The 19786-nt window shown below is 35.7% G+C and overlaps 1 protein-coding gene across 1 annotated transcript in view; it reads left to right on the top strand.

The window, feature by feature from the left end:
• Positions 1–1588: 1588 nt before the first annotated feature.
• Positions 1589–19786, top strand: part of PIGK (phosphatidylinositol glycan anchor biosynthesis class K) — a 127321-nt gene continuing 109123 nt past the window's right edge. Inside the window, 3 exon segments of the mRNA NM_001131097.1 lie at positions 1589–1709; positions 10522–10575; positions 14269–14360. Of these exon segments, the coding sequence (NP_001124569.1) occupies positions 1617–1709; positions 10522–10575; positions 14269–14360 (239 nt within the window). The 5' untranslated portion in view covers positions 1589–1616.

Consider the following 19786-nt stretch of genomic DNA (forward strand, 5'->3'; position numbering starts at 1 on the left):
AGGCTAGGATCACTGAACTTACCTTTTGTAAAAATTCAGTGATTCAGGCAAGAGATGTGCACCCCTGTTCCCTATCCTGCTTATGGTCTTCAAGGCATTCTTCCACAAGGCTGCTCACAGTCAAGGAGTCAGGGGCTTTGTGAAATATTGCTGGCAAAGGAGCAGAATGAGCAAATGGCTTCTTATCTTTGCTACTTTGTTTCATAATCATCAGCATCCAATAGATATCTGTTGAATTAATGAATAAATGGAAGATATTCTGGCAGTGTATTCACTTTCTAGGATTCACATAATGGAAAACCTAAATTTGACTACATAGCATGAAACCTCTCACAAAGTGCAATAGCAAAAGAAACAAATAAAAGGAAAAGAGAGACAAGATGGGAAAAGCAATAGCATAAAATATGGCAAAGGCTAATGTTACTTATTTATAAATATATTATTCAAATTCATATGCAAAACATAAATATATAAACAAAGAATTTACATCAGAGGACACAGAGATAGTTTAGAAACACAAGAAAGACATCAGATCTTGATAGTAACCAAAGAATTATAAGTATAGTTACCAAGGGTAACATTTCATACCAAAGAATTTAAAGGAAAAAAAAATGGTATGGTTTGGTATTGTGTATTCTGATAGCGCTGTAAGCTTGTTCATTTTGGAAAGCAACATCATTTATAGTTATTAAAATGTTTTAGAATATCTTGACCCCAAATTCCTAGTTCAGGAAAATTATACAAACAAAATAATTCAACAGATTTAAAAAGCCAAACCCACAAAAGATACTCTTTACAATATTATTTTCATAGTAAAACTTAAAAACTTTGCATTGTGCAGTAGAGGGACAATTACTTTGGCTGAGGCATCAATAATGGATGGAATTTTATCTCACCATTAAATGTTAAAATTGTGAGGAAGCAGAGTGGAAACGTTTGTCATAGTAGATGAAATGCATAAATTAAAACTGAACGCACATAATAAAGAGAATGGTGGACCATACATATACACGAGCTGTGTCTCTTCCAGATAGGCTTTAGTTCCATAATTACAGAAGATACTCAAGAAACAAAAACTTAACTAGCTTCCCATGTTAAACCTTTCACCATGTAGTAGACCCCAAGCCTCTAAATTGCAGCGCCCACCCACGTTTTCCATTTACAGTTCATCCAATTAATCATCTTTTTGTGCCAAAACGCTTGTTCTTCCCACCACATCCAGCTTCATATTTTCAAAGAATTGGCAGCACTCTGCAAAAAATAAATAAATAAATAAATAAAATAAATAAAGAAATAAGGGAACACAGAAATAACTTTTTAAAGTTTAAGGAGTCACGGGTTTTTCCTCCGCTCACCTTTCAAAATTTTTTTCTTAAATGTTATACCTATTTTACAACCTCCAAACTGAAAATGCAGTTAAAAATAAAAAGGTCGATATCCTGGGTCTACCTTGTCCCAGCTACCCCGGACTCTCGAGCTCCACAAAAGCGCGGAGTTCTAAAGCCGGACCAGAGGGCCACCTCGAAGAGGCGCGAATGGCGTCGCAAAAACCCACGGCGCTACTTTACGGCACTGCCTCCGCCCCTTCAGGTGCTGGAAGTCTGAAGCCGGCAAACATGGCCGTCACCGACAGCCTCAGCCGGGCTGCGAGTACCTTGGCAGCTGTATTGCTCTTGTCCTTCGGCAGCGTGGCCGCTAGTCATATCGAGGTAGGAGTCAGGCTCATTTGGCCACAGAGCCCCGGGAGGCCGGCTGTGTCGTGCCTGTGAGCCCTCCAGCAGATGTCCGATACACAGCAGCTGAGGGAAGCCTCCTGGAGTCAATCAGCCGCTGACCCAGGCTGGGTTTGAGGAGGGTGTCACTGGGCACGGGTTAGGACAGTGTTGGTCTGTTTCATCCTTTTAAAACGATGAATTAAAATAATGAAACCCTCGGAGACAGAGGAGGACCTGATCCTTTGCTCCTACATGTGTGCAGTTCTTAGCAGGTGAAATACGAGCAAGAGGCTGGTGAAATGTCTGTGCAGCAACTGCTTTCCTACTACTCAGCTGCAGCCCTCTTTTGATAGGAGTCAGACGGAACTGGAGAGGTGAGAGCAATTTTAAGACTCCAGATCGTAGAATTTAGTGATAATTAGAACGTGGGATAAATATAAGTGTTTATTAAGACTCTCAAGTTTCTGGCTTAGGGCAACACGTCTGGGTTAAGAAATGGAGGAGAAAAGGGGTGCTTAGTTTTATCCTGGGCTCCTCCAGCTTCCCATTTTTAAACGTGGACACAGGATGTTCTGGTGCTCTATAATGCTTTTACTATCCACCATACTCTGTTGATTCCTCAGTCCCGGTCTACAATCTAGATGTCTGGTATCTTTTTCAGGCCTGCATATCCAGCTGACTAAGAAGCCGGGATAGTCAGGAGACATTTGAAAATCTGTGTCCAAAGTTTTATCTTCTGCTTATCATACCGCCTATTAAAAAGGAAATGAAAAACTAAGCACCCCTTTTCTCCTGCATTTCTCAACCATATGTGCTGCTCCTAAGCTAGAAACCTGAGAGTCTTAATCTCTTTATCCCATATTCTAATTATCACTAAATTCTGTGATCTGAATTCTTAAAATTGCCCTCACCTCTCCAGTTCCACTGACTTAATTCAGGCTGTGATCACTTCTTGTCTAGACTCTTGCGATTACTTTATCTTGTTTTCCATAGGCCTCCATACTCCTTCACTTTGGTGCTAGATTTGTCTCCACGAAATGTAAGCCTGATCAGGTTATTCTTCTGATGAAATATTTTAAATATTTCTCTATTGCATACAGAATAAAGCCTAAACGTTATGACCTGGTTCTTGCCTACTTTTCCAGTGTTCCGTATTGGAACCTCTTCTCCTCACCACCTGGTCACCTTGAGCTTAGACCAGTGGTCTCCAAACTTTTTGAATACACACTCTATCAGTTAAAAAAAGATATTGAGCATGAACTTCATATATATTTATGAATTACTGTTAATTTATATATTCGGTGTTTATATAGCATAATTTTTAGAGAACATAAATATGAGTAAATAGAAGTTCTGTTTGCCTCCTTTATTCTAATTTTGACTACTTCATCTTGGATACTATTACTATTTTTTGTAGTTACATAATTGCTGTGCTTTTTCACATTACAGTATTTTATACATCGTGTTTCCTCTGTTCATGTGCTAGGATACAGTAAAGGCATAACCTCTGTAGAACCTTTCCCTATCTCTTACCTTTGCCTTTACTCTTGTAATTCGTACACTTGATACAGCACTCATTTACTATAACCCGTGTATACTTTGTACTGTTATTCCATCATATCTCACTTAGAGATAGGAGCAACAGTTTCCTAAATATTTTGCCTTGAGTCATTGTTTTTTCCTTTCAATCTGTTCTCCAAATTGAAGCCAGAGTAACTTTTAAAAATGCAGTTCCAATCATGTCACCCAGGGACCTTAATGTTGCTCAAAATATCACCTTAATGTTGCTCTAAACTCTTCACCATGACCCACAAACAAAAACCCTGCATATTTTTTGGGCCCTGACTACACTTCAAATTTTTTCTTTCTCTTTCAAACTTCTAGTTAGGCTAACTTGCTTTCAGTTTCTCAAAACCTTTAAGTTTTTTCTCACATTAGAGCTGTCTCCTCTCTGTCTGGAATTGTATTTCCTCTTTTCTTCATCTTTTGGATTTTAACTTTCCTGACCAGGTCAGGTTCCTTTGTTATACTCTTATTATATTGTGTGTCTTTCCTTATCCGTTAAATGTATATCTATCCAATTAGATAGTACCCTATTTGAAGGCAGTACTATGGCTATTTTTGCCCAGCATTGTATTTGGAGCACTCAGGACAGTGACTGGCATGTTGCCCAATGAGTGTGATGAATTAATGAATGTAATAATTGTAGTGTAATGTGTTTGCATGCTCCTCTTTATTGAACTCTGGATTCTTGAGAGAAAGCAGCATGCTTTTTAGTGATTTCTGTGTCACTATATATTAATGGTATCTGGCACATAATAGGTGCTCCACTTACTGTATGTAGAATGAATAACTTTATAATGACTGTATTGTCTAGACAACCACAAAAAAGTTTTGCCATCTAAATTTTTTCAGTAAGGTCTGAAAGAAGTAAGAACTTTGGAGGTGGAAGGCACATTAGAGACATGAGAATAGTCAAGTCTTTAGACTTGACTAAATGACTTGGCTAACTGACTTACCCCAATTTCACAGCCAGTTGCGAGATAGGACCTGCATTTTAGCTTAGGTCTTTGAATTCCCAAATCAAGGCTTAACCACTGTAGCGCATTGCTTTCTTTAACATCCAGGTAGCTGTTGAGTTTGGAGAGGGAAAAATACACACACACACACCCCCACACACATGCCACACACACACTTTTTGTTCAGATTATTATTCTATATTTATCATGTCAATAATTTATCAGAAACAATGCTTAACAATAGACAACCCATTATAGTTTCATTTAATGTGAAATACTATGTTATTGCCTTGATAAATTAAGTGTATTTTATCCTAGTCATAGTAATTTCAGAGATCACAGTTTTTTTCCATCTCTATTGGTAGTTAACATATGATTTAACTTGTATTACTACAGCAAATTATATTCTAATGAAAATTGATATTCTTGAGGGTTACATGTACACTCTAAAATCTGTTAATGATATTTCACAAATCTCCAGAAATAGATACTTTACTTTCTGACCAATGTTGTATTCTCTTTAAGCGATGCCTCTCTTTTTGTAATATATATATTTTAATTGGCACAATAATTGTACATATTTATGTGGTATATAGTGTGATATTTTGAGACATTCAATATGAAATGATCAAATCAGAGTAATTAGCATATCTGTCACCTCAAAACTTTATCATTTCTTTGCGTTGATAATATTCAACACAAAGAGTTAACACTTAGAAAAGAGTTCTAGGTAGTTGAGAAAATATAATAAATTATTGTTTACTATAGTTACTCTAAAGTGCTATAGAAGGCTAGAACTTATTCCCGCTATCTGTAATTTTGTATCTGTTAACGAATGTCTCTCTGTACTCCCCCTGTCACCTTGCTATTCTTCCCAGCCTCTATTCTACTCTATTTCCATGAGATCAAGTTTTTAAAAATGTCCATATTTGGGTGATATTGAAATTAAAAAATTTAAATTTCTGTGCCTGACTTATTTCACTTAATGTAATTTCCTCCAGGCTCATCCATGTACCTGTTTATGATAGGATTTTATTCTTTTTATGGATGAATAATACTCCATTTTATATATACACATGTGCGCGCGCACACACACACACATTTGCTTTATCCATTCATCTACTGATAGACACTCAGGTTGATGCTATATCTTGGCTATTGTGAATAGTGCTGCAATAAATATGGAGTGTAGATATCTCTTTGGCCTACTGGTTTCCTTTCCTTTGAATATATGCCCAGTAGTGGAATGGCTGGATCATATGGTAGTTCTATTTTGAGTGTTTTGAGGAGCTTCCATACTGTTCACTATAGTGGCTATACTAATTTACATTCCCACCAGCAGTGTATAAGAGTTCCCAATTCCCTTTTGTCTACATCTTAACTAGCATTTGTTATTTTTTGTCTTTTTGATAATAGGCACTAAGATGATATCTCATTGTGGTTTTGGTTTGCATTTCCTTGGTGATTAGTGATATTGAGCATTTTTTCATATACTTGTGGGCCATTTGTATGTCTTTTGAGAAATATCTATTCAGATCCTTTGCTCATTTTTAATTGGATTTTTTTTTTTTTTTTTTTTTTGCCGTTAACATAAGTTTGAGTTCCTTGTATATTTTGGATGTTAATCCCTTATTGGATGAATAGTTTGCAAATATTTCAGGATTGCTTTTCTATTTCTGTGAAGAATATCATTGGTATTTTGATAGAGATTCCATTGAACTGTAGATCACTTTAGGTGATGTGGTCATTTTAACAATACAGTATTAATTCTTCCAATTCAATGCATGGAAGCATTTTCATCTTTTTGTGTTCTCTTCATTTTCTCATCAATATTTTGTAGTTTTCATTGTAGAGATTTTTCACTTCTTGGTTAAATTTATTCCTAGGTGTTTAATTTTTCTGTAGTTATTTTAAATGGGATTACATTCCTGATTTTTCTTCAACTGGTTCATTATTGGTATATAGAAATGCCATTGATTTTTTTCTGTTGATTTTTGAATCTTGCAACTTTACTGAATTAGTCTTATCAGTTCTAAGAGTTTTTTTGTGGAGTGTTTAGGTTTTTCTAAATATAAGATCATGTTATTTGTGAACAAGGACAGTTTGACTCCCTCCTTTTCAATTGGGATGCCTTTTATTTCTTTCTCTTGCTTAATTGCTCTGGCTAGAACTTCCAGCGGTATGTTGAAGAAGAGTGGTGAGAGTGGGTATCCTTGTCTTGTTCTAGTTCTTAAAGGGAAAAATTTCAACTTTTCCCTGTTCAATATGGTGTGGATGTGGGTTTTCATAGATGGCCTCTTTGTGTTTAGGTGTGTTCCTTCTATACCCAATTTGTTGAGAGTTTTTATTGTGAGGGGATGTTGAATTTTATCAAATGCTCTTTCTGTGTCTACTGAGACAGTCATATGTTTTTTGTCCTTCATTTTGTTGATGTGATACATCATGTTTATTGATTTGCAATTAACACTACTTGATCGTGGTGTATTATCTTTTTGTTGTGCTGTTGGATTCAGTTTGCTAGTATTTTGTTGAAGATTTTTGCATCTATGTTCATCACGGGTATTGGCCTGTAGTTTCCTTTTTTTTGTTGTATGCTTGTTTTCTGGTTTTGTTATCACGGTAATGCTGGCTTCATGAAACAAATTGGGAAGAATTCCTTCTTCTTCAATTTTTTTGGGATAGTTTCAGAAGAACTGGTTGGTAGAATTCAGCAGTGAAGCCATCCCGTTCTGGGCTTTTCTTCATTGAGGGACTTTTATTACTGCTTCAAGCGCGTTACTCAGCCTCAGTCCATTCAGGTTTCTCTTTCTTCCTGGTTCAGTCATGGTAGCTTGTATGTGTTCAGGAATTTATCCATTTCTTCTAGGTTTTCCAGTGTATTTGTGTGTAGTTGTTTATAATAGTCTCTAGTGATTCTTTGTACTTCAGTGGTATCCATTTGTAATATCTCCTTTTTTGTTTCTGAATATATTTATTTGGGTCTTTTTCTTAGTTTGGCTAAAGGTTTGTTGATATTGTTTATTTTTTTAAAAAGCCACCTTTTTGCTTCATTGACTTTTTTTGTATTTTTTAACTCTCTTTTGTTTATTTCTGCTCTGATCTGTATTATTTCTTTTCTTATTTTGTGTTTGGTCTGTTCTTCTTTAGTACCTTGAGATGTGTTATTAGGTTAAATCCTTGTACTTTTTGATGTACGCGATTATTGTGATAAACCTACCTTTTAGTACTGTTTTGCTGTATCTCATAGGTTTTGTTATGTTGTGTTTCTATTTTCATGTATTAAAGGAAATTTTTAATTTTCTTATTAATTTCTTCCTTGACCCATTGGTTGTTCAGGAGCATGTTGTTTAATTTCCATATATTTGAACATTTTCCAAAATTTGTCATGTTAATTGATTGCTAGTTCTTTTCCATTGTAGTCAGAAGAGATTTTTGACATAATTTTGATTTTTAAAAATTCACTGAGGCTTGTTTTGCGCCTACCACTTGGTCAGTCTGTCCTGGAGAATGTTCCACGTGCTGACGAGAAGAATGTGTAATCTGCCATTGTTGGAAGAAATGTTCTGTAAATGTCTGTTAGTTCTGTTTGCCTGTAATCCCAGCACTTTGGGAGGCTGAGGTGGGCGGATCACTTGAGGTCAGGAGTTCGAGACCAGCCTGGCCAACATGGTGAAACCCCGTCTCTACCAAAAATACAAAAATTAGCTGGGTGTGGTGATGCACACCTGTAGTCCCAGCTCCTCGGGAGGCTGAGGCAGGAGAATTGCTTGAATCTAGGACGCGGAGGTTGCAGTGAGGCAAGATTGTGCTACTGCACTCCAGCCTGGGTGACAGAATGAGACTCCATCTCAAAAATAAAATAAATTCAATGTTTCCTTGTTGATTTTCTGTCCAGATGATCTGTCCAATGGAGAGTGGAGTGTTGAAGTCCCCACCTAGTATTGTATTGTGATCTCTTCTCTCCCTTTAGATCTAATAACATTTGATTTATACATCTGGGTGCTCCAGTGTTGGGTGCATACATAGTTATAATTGTATGCTCTCTTGCTGAATTGATTCCTTTATCATTGTATAGTGACTTTTGTCTCTTTTTTATAGTTTTTGATTTAAAGTCTTTGATCTAAGTACAGCTACTCCTGCTCCCTTTTGTTTTCCATTTGTGTGGAATGTCCTTTTTCATTCATTCACTTTGTCTATGCGTGTTTATAGGTGAAGTGAGTTTCTTGTAGGCAGCATATATAATAATTGGGTCTTTACACTTGTGTGTGCGCTTGTGCACACAGGTACAGATGTGTGTACAAGTGGAAGTTTAAATTTATTCTCCCTGAAATTTTCTTTTTAGCTCAAAATTAAAGCTGTTAATGTTTTTCAGTCTATTAGTATGTTCCAGTCACTATTCCTACATTCTCTGAGTCAGATAATATTATTACTGTTTTATAGATGGAGATTAGGAGGCACAGAAAAGTTAAGGAACTTTCCTGTTTATACACCTAGTAAGTAATAGAGCCCAGATTTGAACCTAGACGTTCTGACAGGTCTAGTAATTAATGTTTGGGAGCTGATCTGAGGTCAGTATGGCTTATATCCACTATTATTTTAATATATAATCAAAATCATGTTCATTAGGTGTCAGGATGGTGTTAGAAAATTTTAGTGTCTTGAGATGGCAAATATAATTTAGACTTACTTTAATAGATGGGTGAAATGGTCCCTGGCAGAATGCTAGAGGATGTGCTCAATCAGCTATATTGGTGAGTTCAAATAAAGTACCTAGAACATAGTAAGAATGGATACTGAATGAAATTTTAAACAGGAAGCATGTTAACTTATGTGTAGAATGAAGACATGAAATAAGTCATTCACAATTACAGGACTGAATGGAAAATTAGAAGCATATGAAAAGACCTGTCTGTGTTTGAGATAAAATGTTTAAAAGCAATCAAGCCCCTCCTCTTTCAATTATATCTTCCAGAAAAAAAAAAAAAAGAAAGAAAGAAACCTCAGCAATCTTTATGGGTGTTGTATCACATTTGTCTGATCTTTAATTTTTAATATTGTGACCAATATTAAAGAATTGGTTAACATAATTGCAGAGATTTTAGAGAATCAACTGAGATGACTATTAAATGATTAAAGGATTAAAAAGATGTCTATGAGAAGTTCAAAGAGTGATAATTTTGTTTTTGTTGAGGATGTAGGGAGATTATATCTCACAAGCAATTCATGAGGATAAAAATTATCTGTATGGCTTTACTAAAAGTGAAATATTAATCTTTGGTTAAATTCCTGGCATATGCATTTTTACCTTGCCTTCTCACTGTAGAGAGTGATCACTTTAATAGAGGAATTATCAGAGTACAACCCTAAAAGGAGATTTTGAAAGTTACAACTTTATAGTACAACCTTTATGTAATACCTTCTTACCATATTCTGAACCTATCAACCATGCGGTTTCAGTTTTCCATAGGAGACTCTTGATTTGTTTACCGACAGTAAAGGCATTTGGACCATGGACTCATTAATTCAAAAAATATTTATTAAAAACCCACTATATGCCAAACTTACTTGGAATACATCATTGAATATAACTGATGAAAGCCCCTGCCCTACTGAAGCTTACATTGTTTTGGGAAAGACAGGCAATTAATACGCATAATAAATAAGTTAATTATATATATAATGTAACAAGATGATGAACACAGTAGAAAAAATAAATCATAGTAAGAAAAATGGTGGGACGAGGTTGCAGTTTTAAATAATAGCCTTGTTAAATGTTGAACAAGCAGATTGTATGTTCTTAATTGAACATACATTCTACTTTCTTAATAATTCTCAGGGTATGGGAAATAGAAAGATATGAGTTATATAGTATGCTTTCATTTGAGTAATGCTAAATATATTTTAAAGCAGAAGCTCTTGCACATATATCTTACAGTTCTCTAAAAGAGCACTGTGATTGGTGTTGAAAAGAGCAAAGGGTTGGCATTGCTTTCATTTTGCACATGAGGAAACTGAGTCTCCAGGGAGGTTAAGTATCTTAATCAAGGTTACTCTGTTTAATTGGTGTCTAAGCCAAGAATGAAACCCAGTTCTCCAGATTTCCAGTTCAGGACTTTTGTCCTTATAGTATCTTAAGCAATAAGTTCTTTTGATTCTTTGAATCTTCATAAACTTAAGTAAGATGATTGTTATTACAACTGTAAAAACTACATGAGTCTTAACTGTCCATTATCAGTCTTTATTCTGAGAAATTGTGCCTTTTTCTTCTATTTGTTTTGCTTATTTAGGATCAAGCAGAACAATTCTTTAGAAGTGGCCATACAAACAACTGGGCTGTTCTGGTAAGTATACTGTAAAAGTATACCTTGCTGTTCACATTAGATATGTATCTGAGAAATTTGTGTGAATCAAATTTTTGAAAATACAATTTATTTTTTTACATTTTATATCAGAAATTCTTTATTTTGATTTGGCTATATTTTAAATTGACCACATCAACTATAATACTCTAGTAATATTCTTTGTCCTCAGAATATCTGTCAAGTGGTGATCTGAAAATAAATGTAAGAATAAATTAGGAATGCTATTGTTAAAGGAAGCATTTTATAAAAGGTGGAAATATTTTAATGCCGGAAACTACTAATTGCATCTCTTATTTATAGTATTAGTTTATAGATACTTTCTACTTACACTTTTAAAAAATTTTTCGGTTGTTTTTTCTGCTTATAAAAATAATAAATGACCACTGTAGAAGTTCAAGTTATACAGAAAAGTTTAAAGAAGGCAGACTAATTTTGTTTTGCGAATTTCACCTCAATTAAAGAAGACAGGGAAAATGGCTTCAAGTCCCACATCCCAGAGTTAATATTTTGGTGAGCATTGTTCAAGCCCTTTCCCTCTTCATATATAAGCATAAAGATATATAGATATATGATTTTATATAATTGGGATCATATTATACCTGCTATTTTGCAACCCTTTAGTATTATCTTAGGGATCTTTCCCTGCCAGTAGGTATGGAGATATATAATCTTTTCCAAAAGCTGTATTTTCTTCCGTTTTATGAATGTACTGTAACCTCCAGTTTATGGGCATTTAGAATCTAAATTTTTCGTTATTGTAAACAGGGCTGTGTTGGACATTCTTATACACACAACTCTGTGACCTGACTAATTTTCTCTTTAGGATAAATTCCTAAGTGTAAGAATGTGAAGTCATGGAGCATGATTGCCTCCAGAAAGACTGTGGCTCCTTTTCTAAATCCAAGTCAGCTATGTATTCTTAATTTTTATCTTAACTTTTTGACTGCTGGTCAACACATTAAATTTTGTTTTAATTTGCATTGTTTTGATTTTTAGTAAGGCCTGCTTATTGGCCTTTTTTTTTCTTCTGCCTTTTGCCCAACCTTAGTGTGAATTATCATCTTTAATTTTTCTGGATTCAGAAATTTGTAGTTTTAATTCCTCAAACAGAATTCACATAATCAAATTTGTTTTTCCTATGCTTGGAAAATATTTGGATAATAGTTTCATTACTAGAGTTTCATTTAATGGCATTTATATGATTAGAAAATATAATGTTTGACTTAGTGAAAAAACATGTACAAGGGTTGGACTGGAAGAAACAATGGGGAAATAGAGAATAGGTTCAAAGAGGCAGGAAAGGAAGCTGATTTTGTGAAAAAGGGAGCAGAGAATGTACAGCATCTCAAAGCCACTAATGCATGTTGGAAAAGGAAGAAAACTGGGGATTATAAATGGTAAGAATATAGTGGGAATGTAAAGGAGATGGATAGAGGAATTCAACTTAAAGTGCAGAATAAACATGCAAGACTATAATTAACTTACCGACGCCAAATGAATGAGGCTTTGTAAATTTATTGAGAATCATTTGACAAACACATTTGATAAAAATATAGATAATGAATTATCTATAGGTTCCTATAAGTAAATAGGGTAATTACAGGTTCTATACTTGTTTGTTTTAAATATAATAGCATTGTGATTAAATAGGACAGTGTAACATGGGTTCATGGCTCATTTTCTTGTTCTTCAAGAAAAAACCTGTTATATATGCTACCCTTCAGAAGAAATTTTTCTGAAGTTGCTGAGAAAAGACTGCTAAAGATAAGGAGAGAGGATTTCAATGCCTACTTAAAAGTAAGAACTATTGAGAGTCAGGCCATCATCTACCAATTTGACAGGATAGACTTTTTCTACAGGAAACTAGGAGCCCCTCCATGTTCAAGAGGCAATAACTGCCTATGTGCAGACCATCAATTGCCAAAGGGCTTATCTTTTGGAACTAAAATACTGTTAGCTTATACTGACACACACATGAAAGCCTTCCTTGCTCTGGGAAACCTCTAACCAAACCTCTCTTCAATTTCAGTAACCTGGTAAAAAATAAAAGATGAAAAAGAAACATTACTGAGCATTGTATTACAACTGCAGTTTTCTTTTTTTTGTCCAATATTTTACATATTAGTATAGTGAAACTTTAATAAATTGTACTTTATTTTTTAAAATTAAAAAGGTAGTTTTTGGAGATAAGGTCTCGCACTGTCTCCCAGGCTGGAGTGCAGTGGTGTGATCATAGCTCACTGTAGCCCTGAACTCCTGGGCTCAAGTGATCCTCCCACATCAGCTTCCCAAGTAGCTAGAACTACAACCACAAACCACCACTCTTTGCTAAATTTTACATTTTTTTTTGTAGAGATGGGGGTCTCGTTGTGTTGCCTAGGCCGTTCCTTAACTCCTAACCTCAAGTGATCCTTCCACCTTGGCCTCCCAAACTGCTAGGATTATAGATGTAAGCTACTGTGTCCAGCCAGAATTTTATGATATTTTTGATGTATGGAATTTTACATTTTTATATAGTCAAAAGTTTAGTCTTTTCCTGATTGGATTCTGGGTTGAAAACTTAATTTAAAAAAACCATGTAGTTCCTTTCTGTTTGTCAGGGGCAAGAACACTTATGCTGTTCTCAAAATTGTCGTTATACCTACTAAAGGCACAGGCATGTGATAGAAGCCAGGATTGTGCTTGGTAGATATATTACCAAGTAACCCCAATCTATATTTGCTTACCTTAGAATGGGTTCTCAACAACACTAACTTTTGAGGCATGGAATTAGATTTTCCTAGCACCTTTAATATAATTCTTAGGAATTTTTTTAAACTATAAAACTTGGTTGGATTGTTTCTAATTTTCTCTTGAGTTCAGTAGCTTCTTTATAATGCACTCTCTTATGTACATTTACAGTTGTTTTATATGTTATGTTTTATCCTGTGTCCTACATTTCTCACAATAAAGGAAGCAATGTGGAATGAAACAAATATTGTATAACCCTATGTAGCTAATTTTCTTCTCTATTCTGTGAGGAAATTATGGGCATTGTCTTTGATTCTAAAGAATTTAATTTTTTAGAAATAGGAATGTTATTGAGTCACAAAAATTGTGATAACTAAGTTGGTTCAGTATTTGATTAAATTTCTCAAAGATATGCTTTCTCTTAAGCTGAATGGTCTTTTCAAATCTAATAGTAGTTATGAAAGACTTCTCTTTGGAGAGATTAGTTTTACCGACAATTCTTTTTTTGAGACAGAGTCTTGCTCTGTTGCCAAGGCTGGAGTGCAGTGGTGCCATCTCCACTCACTGCAACCTCCACCTCCCAGGTTTAAGTGATTCTCATGCCTCAGCCTCCCAAGTAGCTGGAACTACAGGTGCATGCCACCACACCTGGGTAATTTTTGTATTTTTAGTAGAGGTGGGGTTTTGCCATGTTGGCCAGGCTGGTCTCGAACTCCTGGACCCAAGTGATCCTCCCACCTTGGCTTCCCAAAGTGTTGGTATTACAGGCATGAGCCACTGTGCCTGGCCTTTACTGACAATTTTTTGTATTTGCTGTTTTAAAGCCTGAATTATGGCATACTGTTTCTTAGAGATCTCTGTATCTTGCTTAAAGAAAAATACTCTGCAGCTCCATAGTTAGCCTTGATGCATAAAAATTGTGTTTTTGTTTTAATACTTTAGGTGTGTACATCCCGATTCTGGTTTAATTATCGACATGTTGCAAATACGCTTTCCGTTTATAGAAGTGTCAAGAGGCTAGGTATTCCTGACAGGTAAGAAGCCTTAATAAAGCTTAACTTTGAACTTCAGTGAAAATAACCCTTAGATAATTGTTGTTATATTTGTATTTTGTGTTACTTTTGAAAAAGGTAAAAAAAAAATCTGATTTGAAGATTTTTTATTGTTGTCATTAGAGCATACTACCATGTATAAATTAGATGTTACTTAAGACCATAATGACAAATTATATAAAAGAACAAATGCTAAGGTAAAAAGATTGGATAAAATATAATTATTGAGTGTAATGTATTTAATTAGTAAATGGCTCAGTCAGGGTTTTTAATTGCAGATAATGGAGTGCAATTCTTATTGATTCAAGTGGAAAAGGAATTTATTGAAAGCATATTGATTACCTTGCCAAATTAGTGAGAAGGTTGTATCCTTTAATAGCCAGGAACAAGGAAGCCTAGATATTAGAAGAGACATAGCAAAAAAATGACCTAAAACAGTCTGGTGACAATAATGGAGATGCAAATTGCTGAAGCCTAGACTCAGCCACTGCATAGCTGCTACTGTTTGTTTCCTTTTGAAACTTAATGTTGCTATTGCCTCCTGCTGCTAAAATTCGAACTTTGCTGTCCCAACTTCTTACTGTCTCTCTTATAGAGGTCTTGGTGGGAATGTTATATTGGTAAAGTCTAGGTTCAGCACCCATGTCTGTGCTGCAGGGTGACTGGAAGAGCTAGTATATGGCATTGTTAGCCTCTGTATAGGAAGATGGGCTTTGCTTTATATGAAGACTCATAAAGTGGGAGTTTTCCTGCTTGTAGGGAGTGAGTTCAGGTAATAGACAGTATCCCCACACCTTCACTCAGAGCATGTCTTCTACTTTGTTTTGTCCATGATAGGTTTGTTTTTCCTACTACCAAAGCAGCTATAGCAAGAAACTGTAGTCAATTCAGTTATTTAGGGTTGATTTATTTAGTACCAGTGAGTCAGTGTGGAAAGAGCCTTGTAGTTAGATATGACTTTGAAATCTGGCTTTAATTATGATTTTTCTTTAAGTCACTTTACTATACTAAGCTTGTTTCTCATTTGTTACATGATAATAATAGTACCTTCTTTCAGGATTCAAGTACTTCCAGTAAAAACAAATAAGAGATATGCATAAAGTGCTGCAGGAACAGAAAGGAAACAGTGAATGACTCAGGAAACAAAGTTATATTACAGTCTTTGTGAATAGATCATTTCAGTCTGAGTAACTGACAAAACTATAATTTCCATATTTCATCTGGAAATCATGGCAACTAGATAATATTACTATTTTAAAATTACATTAAGTCTGAGAAGGAGGTTGATTTGTTATAGCAAGTGTATAGATATAATTCTTGTCATTTGTCAATTGGTTTTTCTCAAATAGGCCTATGTAGTTATCTTTTGGTCTTTAATGGCTCTTGAGTCTATACTGGACATACTCTTCTAGAGAATCACTATGCATGGCTTGGCAATAGTTTTTCTTTGGTAAATTAATCTTTGTTGTATGAGTCAATCATTAAGATATATTTAAATGATTTAAGTTAGATTTGGAAGGAGCTTTTAGGAATAGACAATAGCAATAGGATATATTTTGTATATTATGTTTAGTAGGTTTGTCCTTAGGTTTCTGAAGAATGTTATTTAAAAGCTTATTTCTGTTTCAAATGATTGCTTATCTATAACTGTGTTTATGAAGTCTTTGTTGTGGGATAATTAAGGATTTAAACAGTTGGTGATTTAAGCCATTTGTTATTTAATAAATAGAAATCAATAGAAAAGATTCTGCTCAGCTAGTATTGGGTAAATAAATGTATGATTTGGAAATATTTTATCAGTTGTGCAAAGCAAACACAGTTTGTATTTTAAAAGTAAAAATATTTATATCCGCTAAATTGTGTTAGTCTAGTGTTAGAATATCAGGGGAACCAGCCCCCGATATTTCAACATAGCTTCTTTTCTATTTTTCCTAAGTGTTGGCCAGTCTGAGAAATAAAGGGAAAGAGTACAAAAGAGAGAAATTTTAAAGCTGGATGTCTAGGGGAGACATCACATGTCAGCAGGTTCTGTGATGCCCCCTGAGCCACAAAACCAGCAAGTTTTTATTATGGATTTCAAAAGGGGAAGGGTGTACGAATAGGGTGTGGGTCACAGAGATCACATGCTTCAAGGGCAATAAAATATCACATGGCAAATGGGGGCAGAGCGAGATCACAGGACCAGGGCGAAATTAAAATTGCTGATGAAGTTTCATGTCCCACTGGGCATGCATTATCATTGATAACATCTTATCAGGAGACAGGGTTTGAGAGCAGACAACCAGTCTGCCTAAATTTACTAAGCAGGAATTTCCTAATCCTAATAGGCCTGGGATCGCTACAGGAGACTGGGGCTTATTTCATCCCTTATCTACAACCGTGTAAGACAGACATTCCCAGAGCGGCCATTTTAGAGACCTCCCCCTAGGAATACATTCTGTTTCTCAGGGCTGTTCCTTGCTGAGAAAAAGAATTCAGTGATATTTCTCCTATTCGCTTTTGTAAGAAGAGAAATATGACTCTGTTCTGTCCGGCCCTTCAGGCAGTTGGGCCCTAGTCAGGAGATAACAAGGTTATCTCCCTTGTTCCCTGAAAATTGCAGCCATTGTATTCCTTTTGGATGCCCAGATTTCATATTGTTCAAACACACATGCTCTACAAACAATTTGTGCAGATAACACAATCATCACAGGATCCTGAGGCAACATACATCCTCAGTTTACAAAGATGACGGGATTAAGAGATTAAAGTAAAGACGGGCATAGGAAATTATAAGAGTAATGATTGGGGAAGTGATAAATGTCCATGAAATCTTCACAATTTATGTTCAGAGATTGCAGTAAAGACAGGCATAAGAAATTATAAAAGTATTAATTTGGGGAACTAATAAATGTCCATGAAATCTTCACAATTTATGTCCTTCTGCCATGGCTTCAGCTGGTCCCTCCGTTCGGGGTCCCTGACTTCCCCCAACGTTAGAAAATGTTAGTATGATATTAAAGACATTTTAATAAATAGGTTGCCAGAATTTTATAATATTTGAAAATATTGACTCAGGGAAAAGGGTTATTAATGGTTCTGGGAGAAAATGCAAAGATACACTCATAAGACCCTCATAAGTGCTCTCTAGCTCGAGTATGACCAGTTTCTTATCTAAGTTCCATGCAGGTGAGGTTTTTGTACTTTGTGCCCACACAAATCTCTAACCTTATGGAGATTCTGTTTTTATTTGCCTGGTTTTAGCTTCCTAAAATGTTTCATTATTTTTGGGAATTTTCTGCCCTCAAATAATTGTTTTGGACTAAATCCCTGTTTAGCTACCTTCAGTATGTTTAGTATGATTAAGATGAAGAAAAGGCATTAAGTAGGGTTAGGTTCTAAGGTTGGTATGTGAAGCAAACATTGAGCCACAGTCACTCCTGAAAGTTTCCCAAATAGCACATAAATTACAGTTTAGTATTGTCTTTCATTAAGTCTACCACAGCTAGTTTTTCCTCCAGTGCTATTACTATTTTCTTCGTTTGCACACTGGATAAAGTGCTTTACTTGTGATTAGAGCCACGTTTATGAAAAATATACGTATCTTTAACACTAGAATTGTGTTCCGCATGCTGTGCGAAGCACATGGGAATTGAGGCTGACTGAGGGAATGTAGAATCATAGCTCCCATCTCCTGTTTACTCTAGAGAATTAATGCATTTACTATTAGATTGAGAGACATGATCTGTCTCTGTCACTCTCTTTTGGCTGAGTGCAAAAGATTTAGTTCACAGAGTAAAATGTCTATATAATGTTTTTAAAAATACAATTTAGCTCCACTACAGGTTGGGTGGATGTGAGTTTATGTAGTGATCCCTGTCTGATGCATTGTTTCTATAAAATCCAGTAGCTTTTCTGAGTCCATCTAACACTATTTTTTTTTCTTATTCTGTATTTCAGTCTTATGTGAGATTAATCTTCCTAATTTAAAGCTTTTATTCTTTATTTCCCCTTACTCAAAGCTTTTTAGACTATTTAGAATAAAGTTCAAATCCCTTATCCTGGTACTGAAGACTTTTTGCAGTCTGATTCCAAATCTGACATTCTGATCTTTCAGTTTCAATCTCTTATGCTCCAGCCATTTTCTTCCTAGTCACTGTATTGTCCTTCATTACCTTGCACTGGTCGCTCACCTGCAGTTCTTTCCTTTCTCCTTCCCCTCTAGTTTTCTGATGTCCAGATTCAATCCACGAATTCCCTAAAGCTTTCTTGGTTTTTCTTGCATAAATACTGTATTTGTGCCTCTCTTTTGGCACTTTGTTACATGTGTTGATCTTATATCTTCAAAGCTGGATGTTATACTATGTATTTCTCACAGTGCATTCTTTGGTATGTTGTTGCAGAGTGAATGAATGAATGAATAGTGTGCTAAAGACCCATAGCTAAGTAGAACCTCATTAGTCTAGACGAGAAAGGAAACTGTTATGAATACCATTTACTTATATTCTCTTAATCTTGTTTGTCAACCCGCACTGAGCTAACAGTGCTGTATAGTCTGGTTGTTTTTAGTCAGGTATTGTTTTTTTTTTGAGTGTCTTACTCCATTGCCCTAGGTGGGGTACAGTGACGCAAACACGGTTCACTGCGGCCTCAACCTCCTGGGCTCAAGTGATCTTCCCTCCTCAGCCTCCCAAGTAGCTGGAACTACAGGTGCGCACCACCATGCCTGGCTAATTTTTAAATTTTTTTGTAGAGTTGATATCTCACAATGTTGCCCAGGCTGTTCTCAAACTCCCGAGCTCAAGTGATCCTCCCACCTTGGCCTCCCAAAGTGCTGGGATTACAGGCACTGAGCCACTGTGCTGAGCTATAGTAGATTTTTTTTTCTTGTTTTTTATCTTTGAGACAGAGCCTTGCTCTGTAGCCCAGGCTGGAGTGCAGTGGAGCAACCTTGGCTCACTGCAACCTCTGCCTCCCAGGTTCAAAGGATTCTTGTGCCTCAGCCTCCTGAGTAGCTGGGATTTCAGGTGTGTTTTTGTATTTTTAATAGAGACAGGGTTTCGCCATGTTGGCCAGGCTGGTCTCACGCTCCTGGCCTCAAGTGATCCACCCACCTTGGCCTCTCAAACTACTGGGATTACAGGCGTGAGCCATTGTGCCCAGCTATAGTTGATTTTTATGAACTATCTTCTAACTTATTCTTGAGGGATCTATGGCTGGGGCAATCTTACCAGGGCACTTCAATTGATTTTTTTCTATCAGAAATCCATAAGAATCTTGCCCAAAACAAGTCACCCTTCACCTTATGTATTACCATTTAAGTTCCTTCAGGATGCATTTGTTTCCTTTTTGTCTTTTGTCCCTTTTAACTTCTTTCCCAGTTAATAAATATTAGAATTAGAAGTAGGAGCTATTTGGTCAGTTATGTA

The sequence above is a fragment of the Pongo abelii genome, chromosome 1 (genome assembly GCF_028885655.2).
Source record: "Pongo abelii isolate AG06213 chromosome 1, NHGRI_mPonAbe1-v2.0_pri, whole genome shotgun sequence".
Lineage (NCBI taxonomy): Eukaryota > Metazoa > Chordata > Mammalia > Primates > Hominidae > Pongo > Pongo abelii.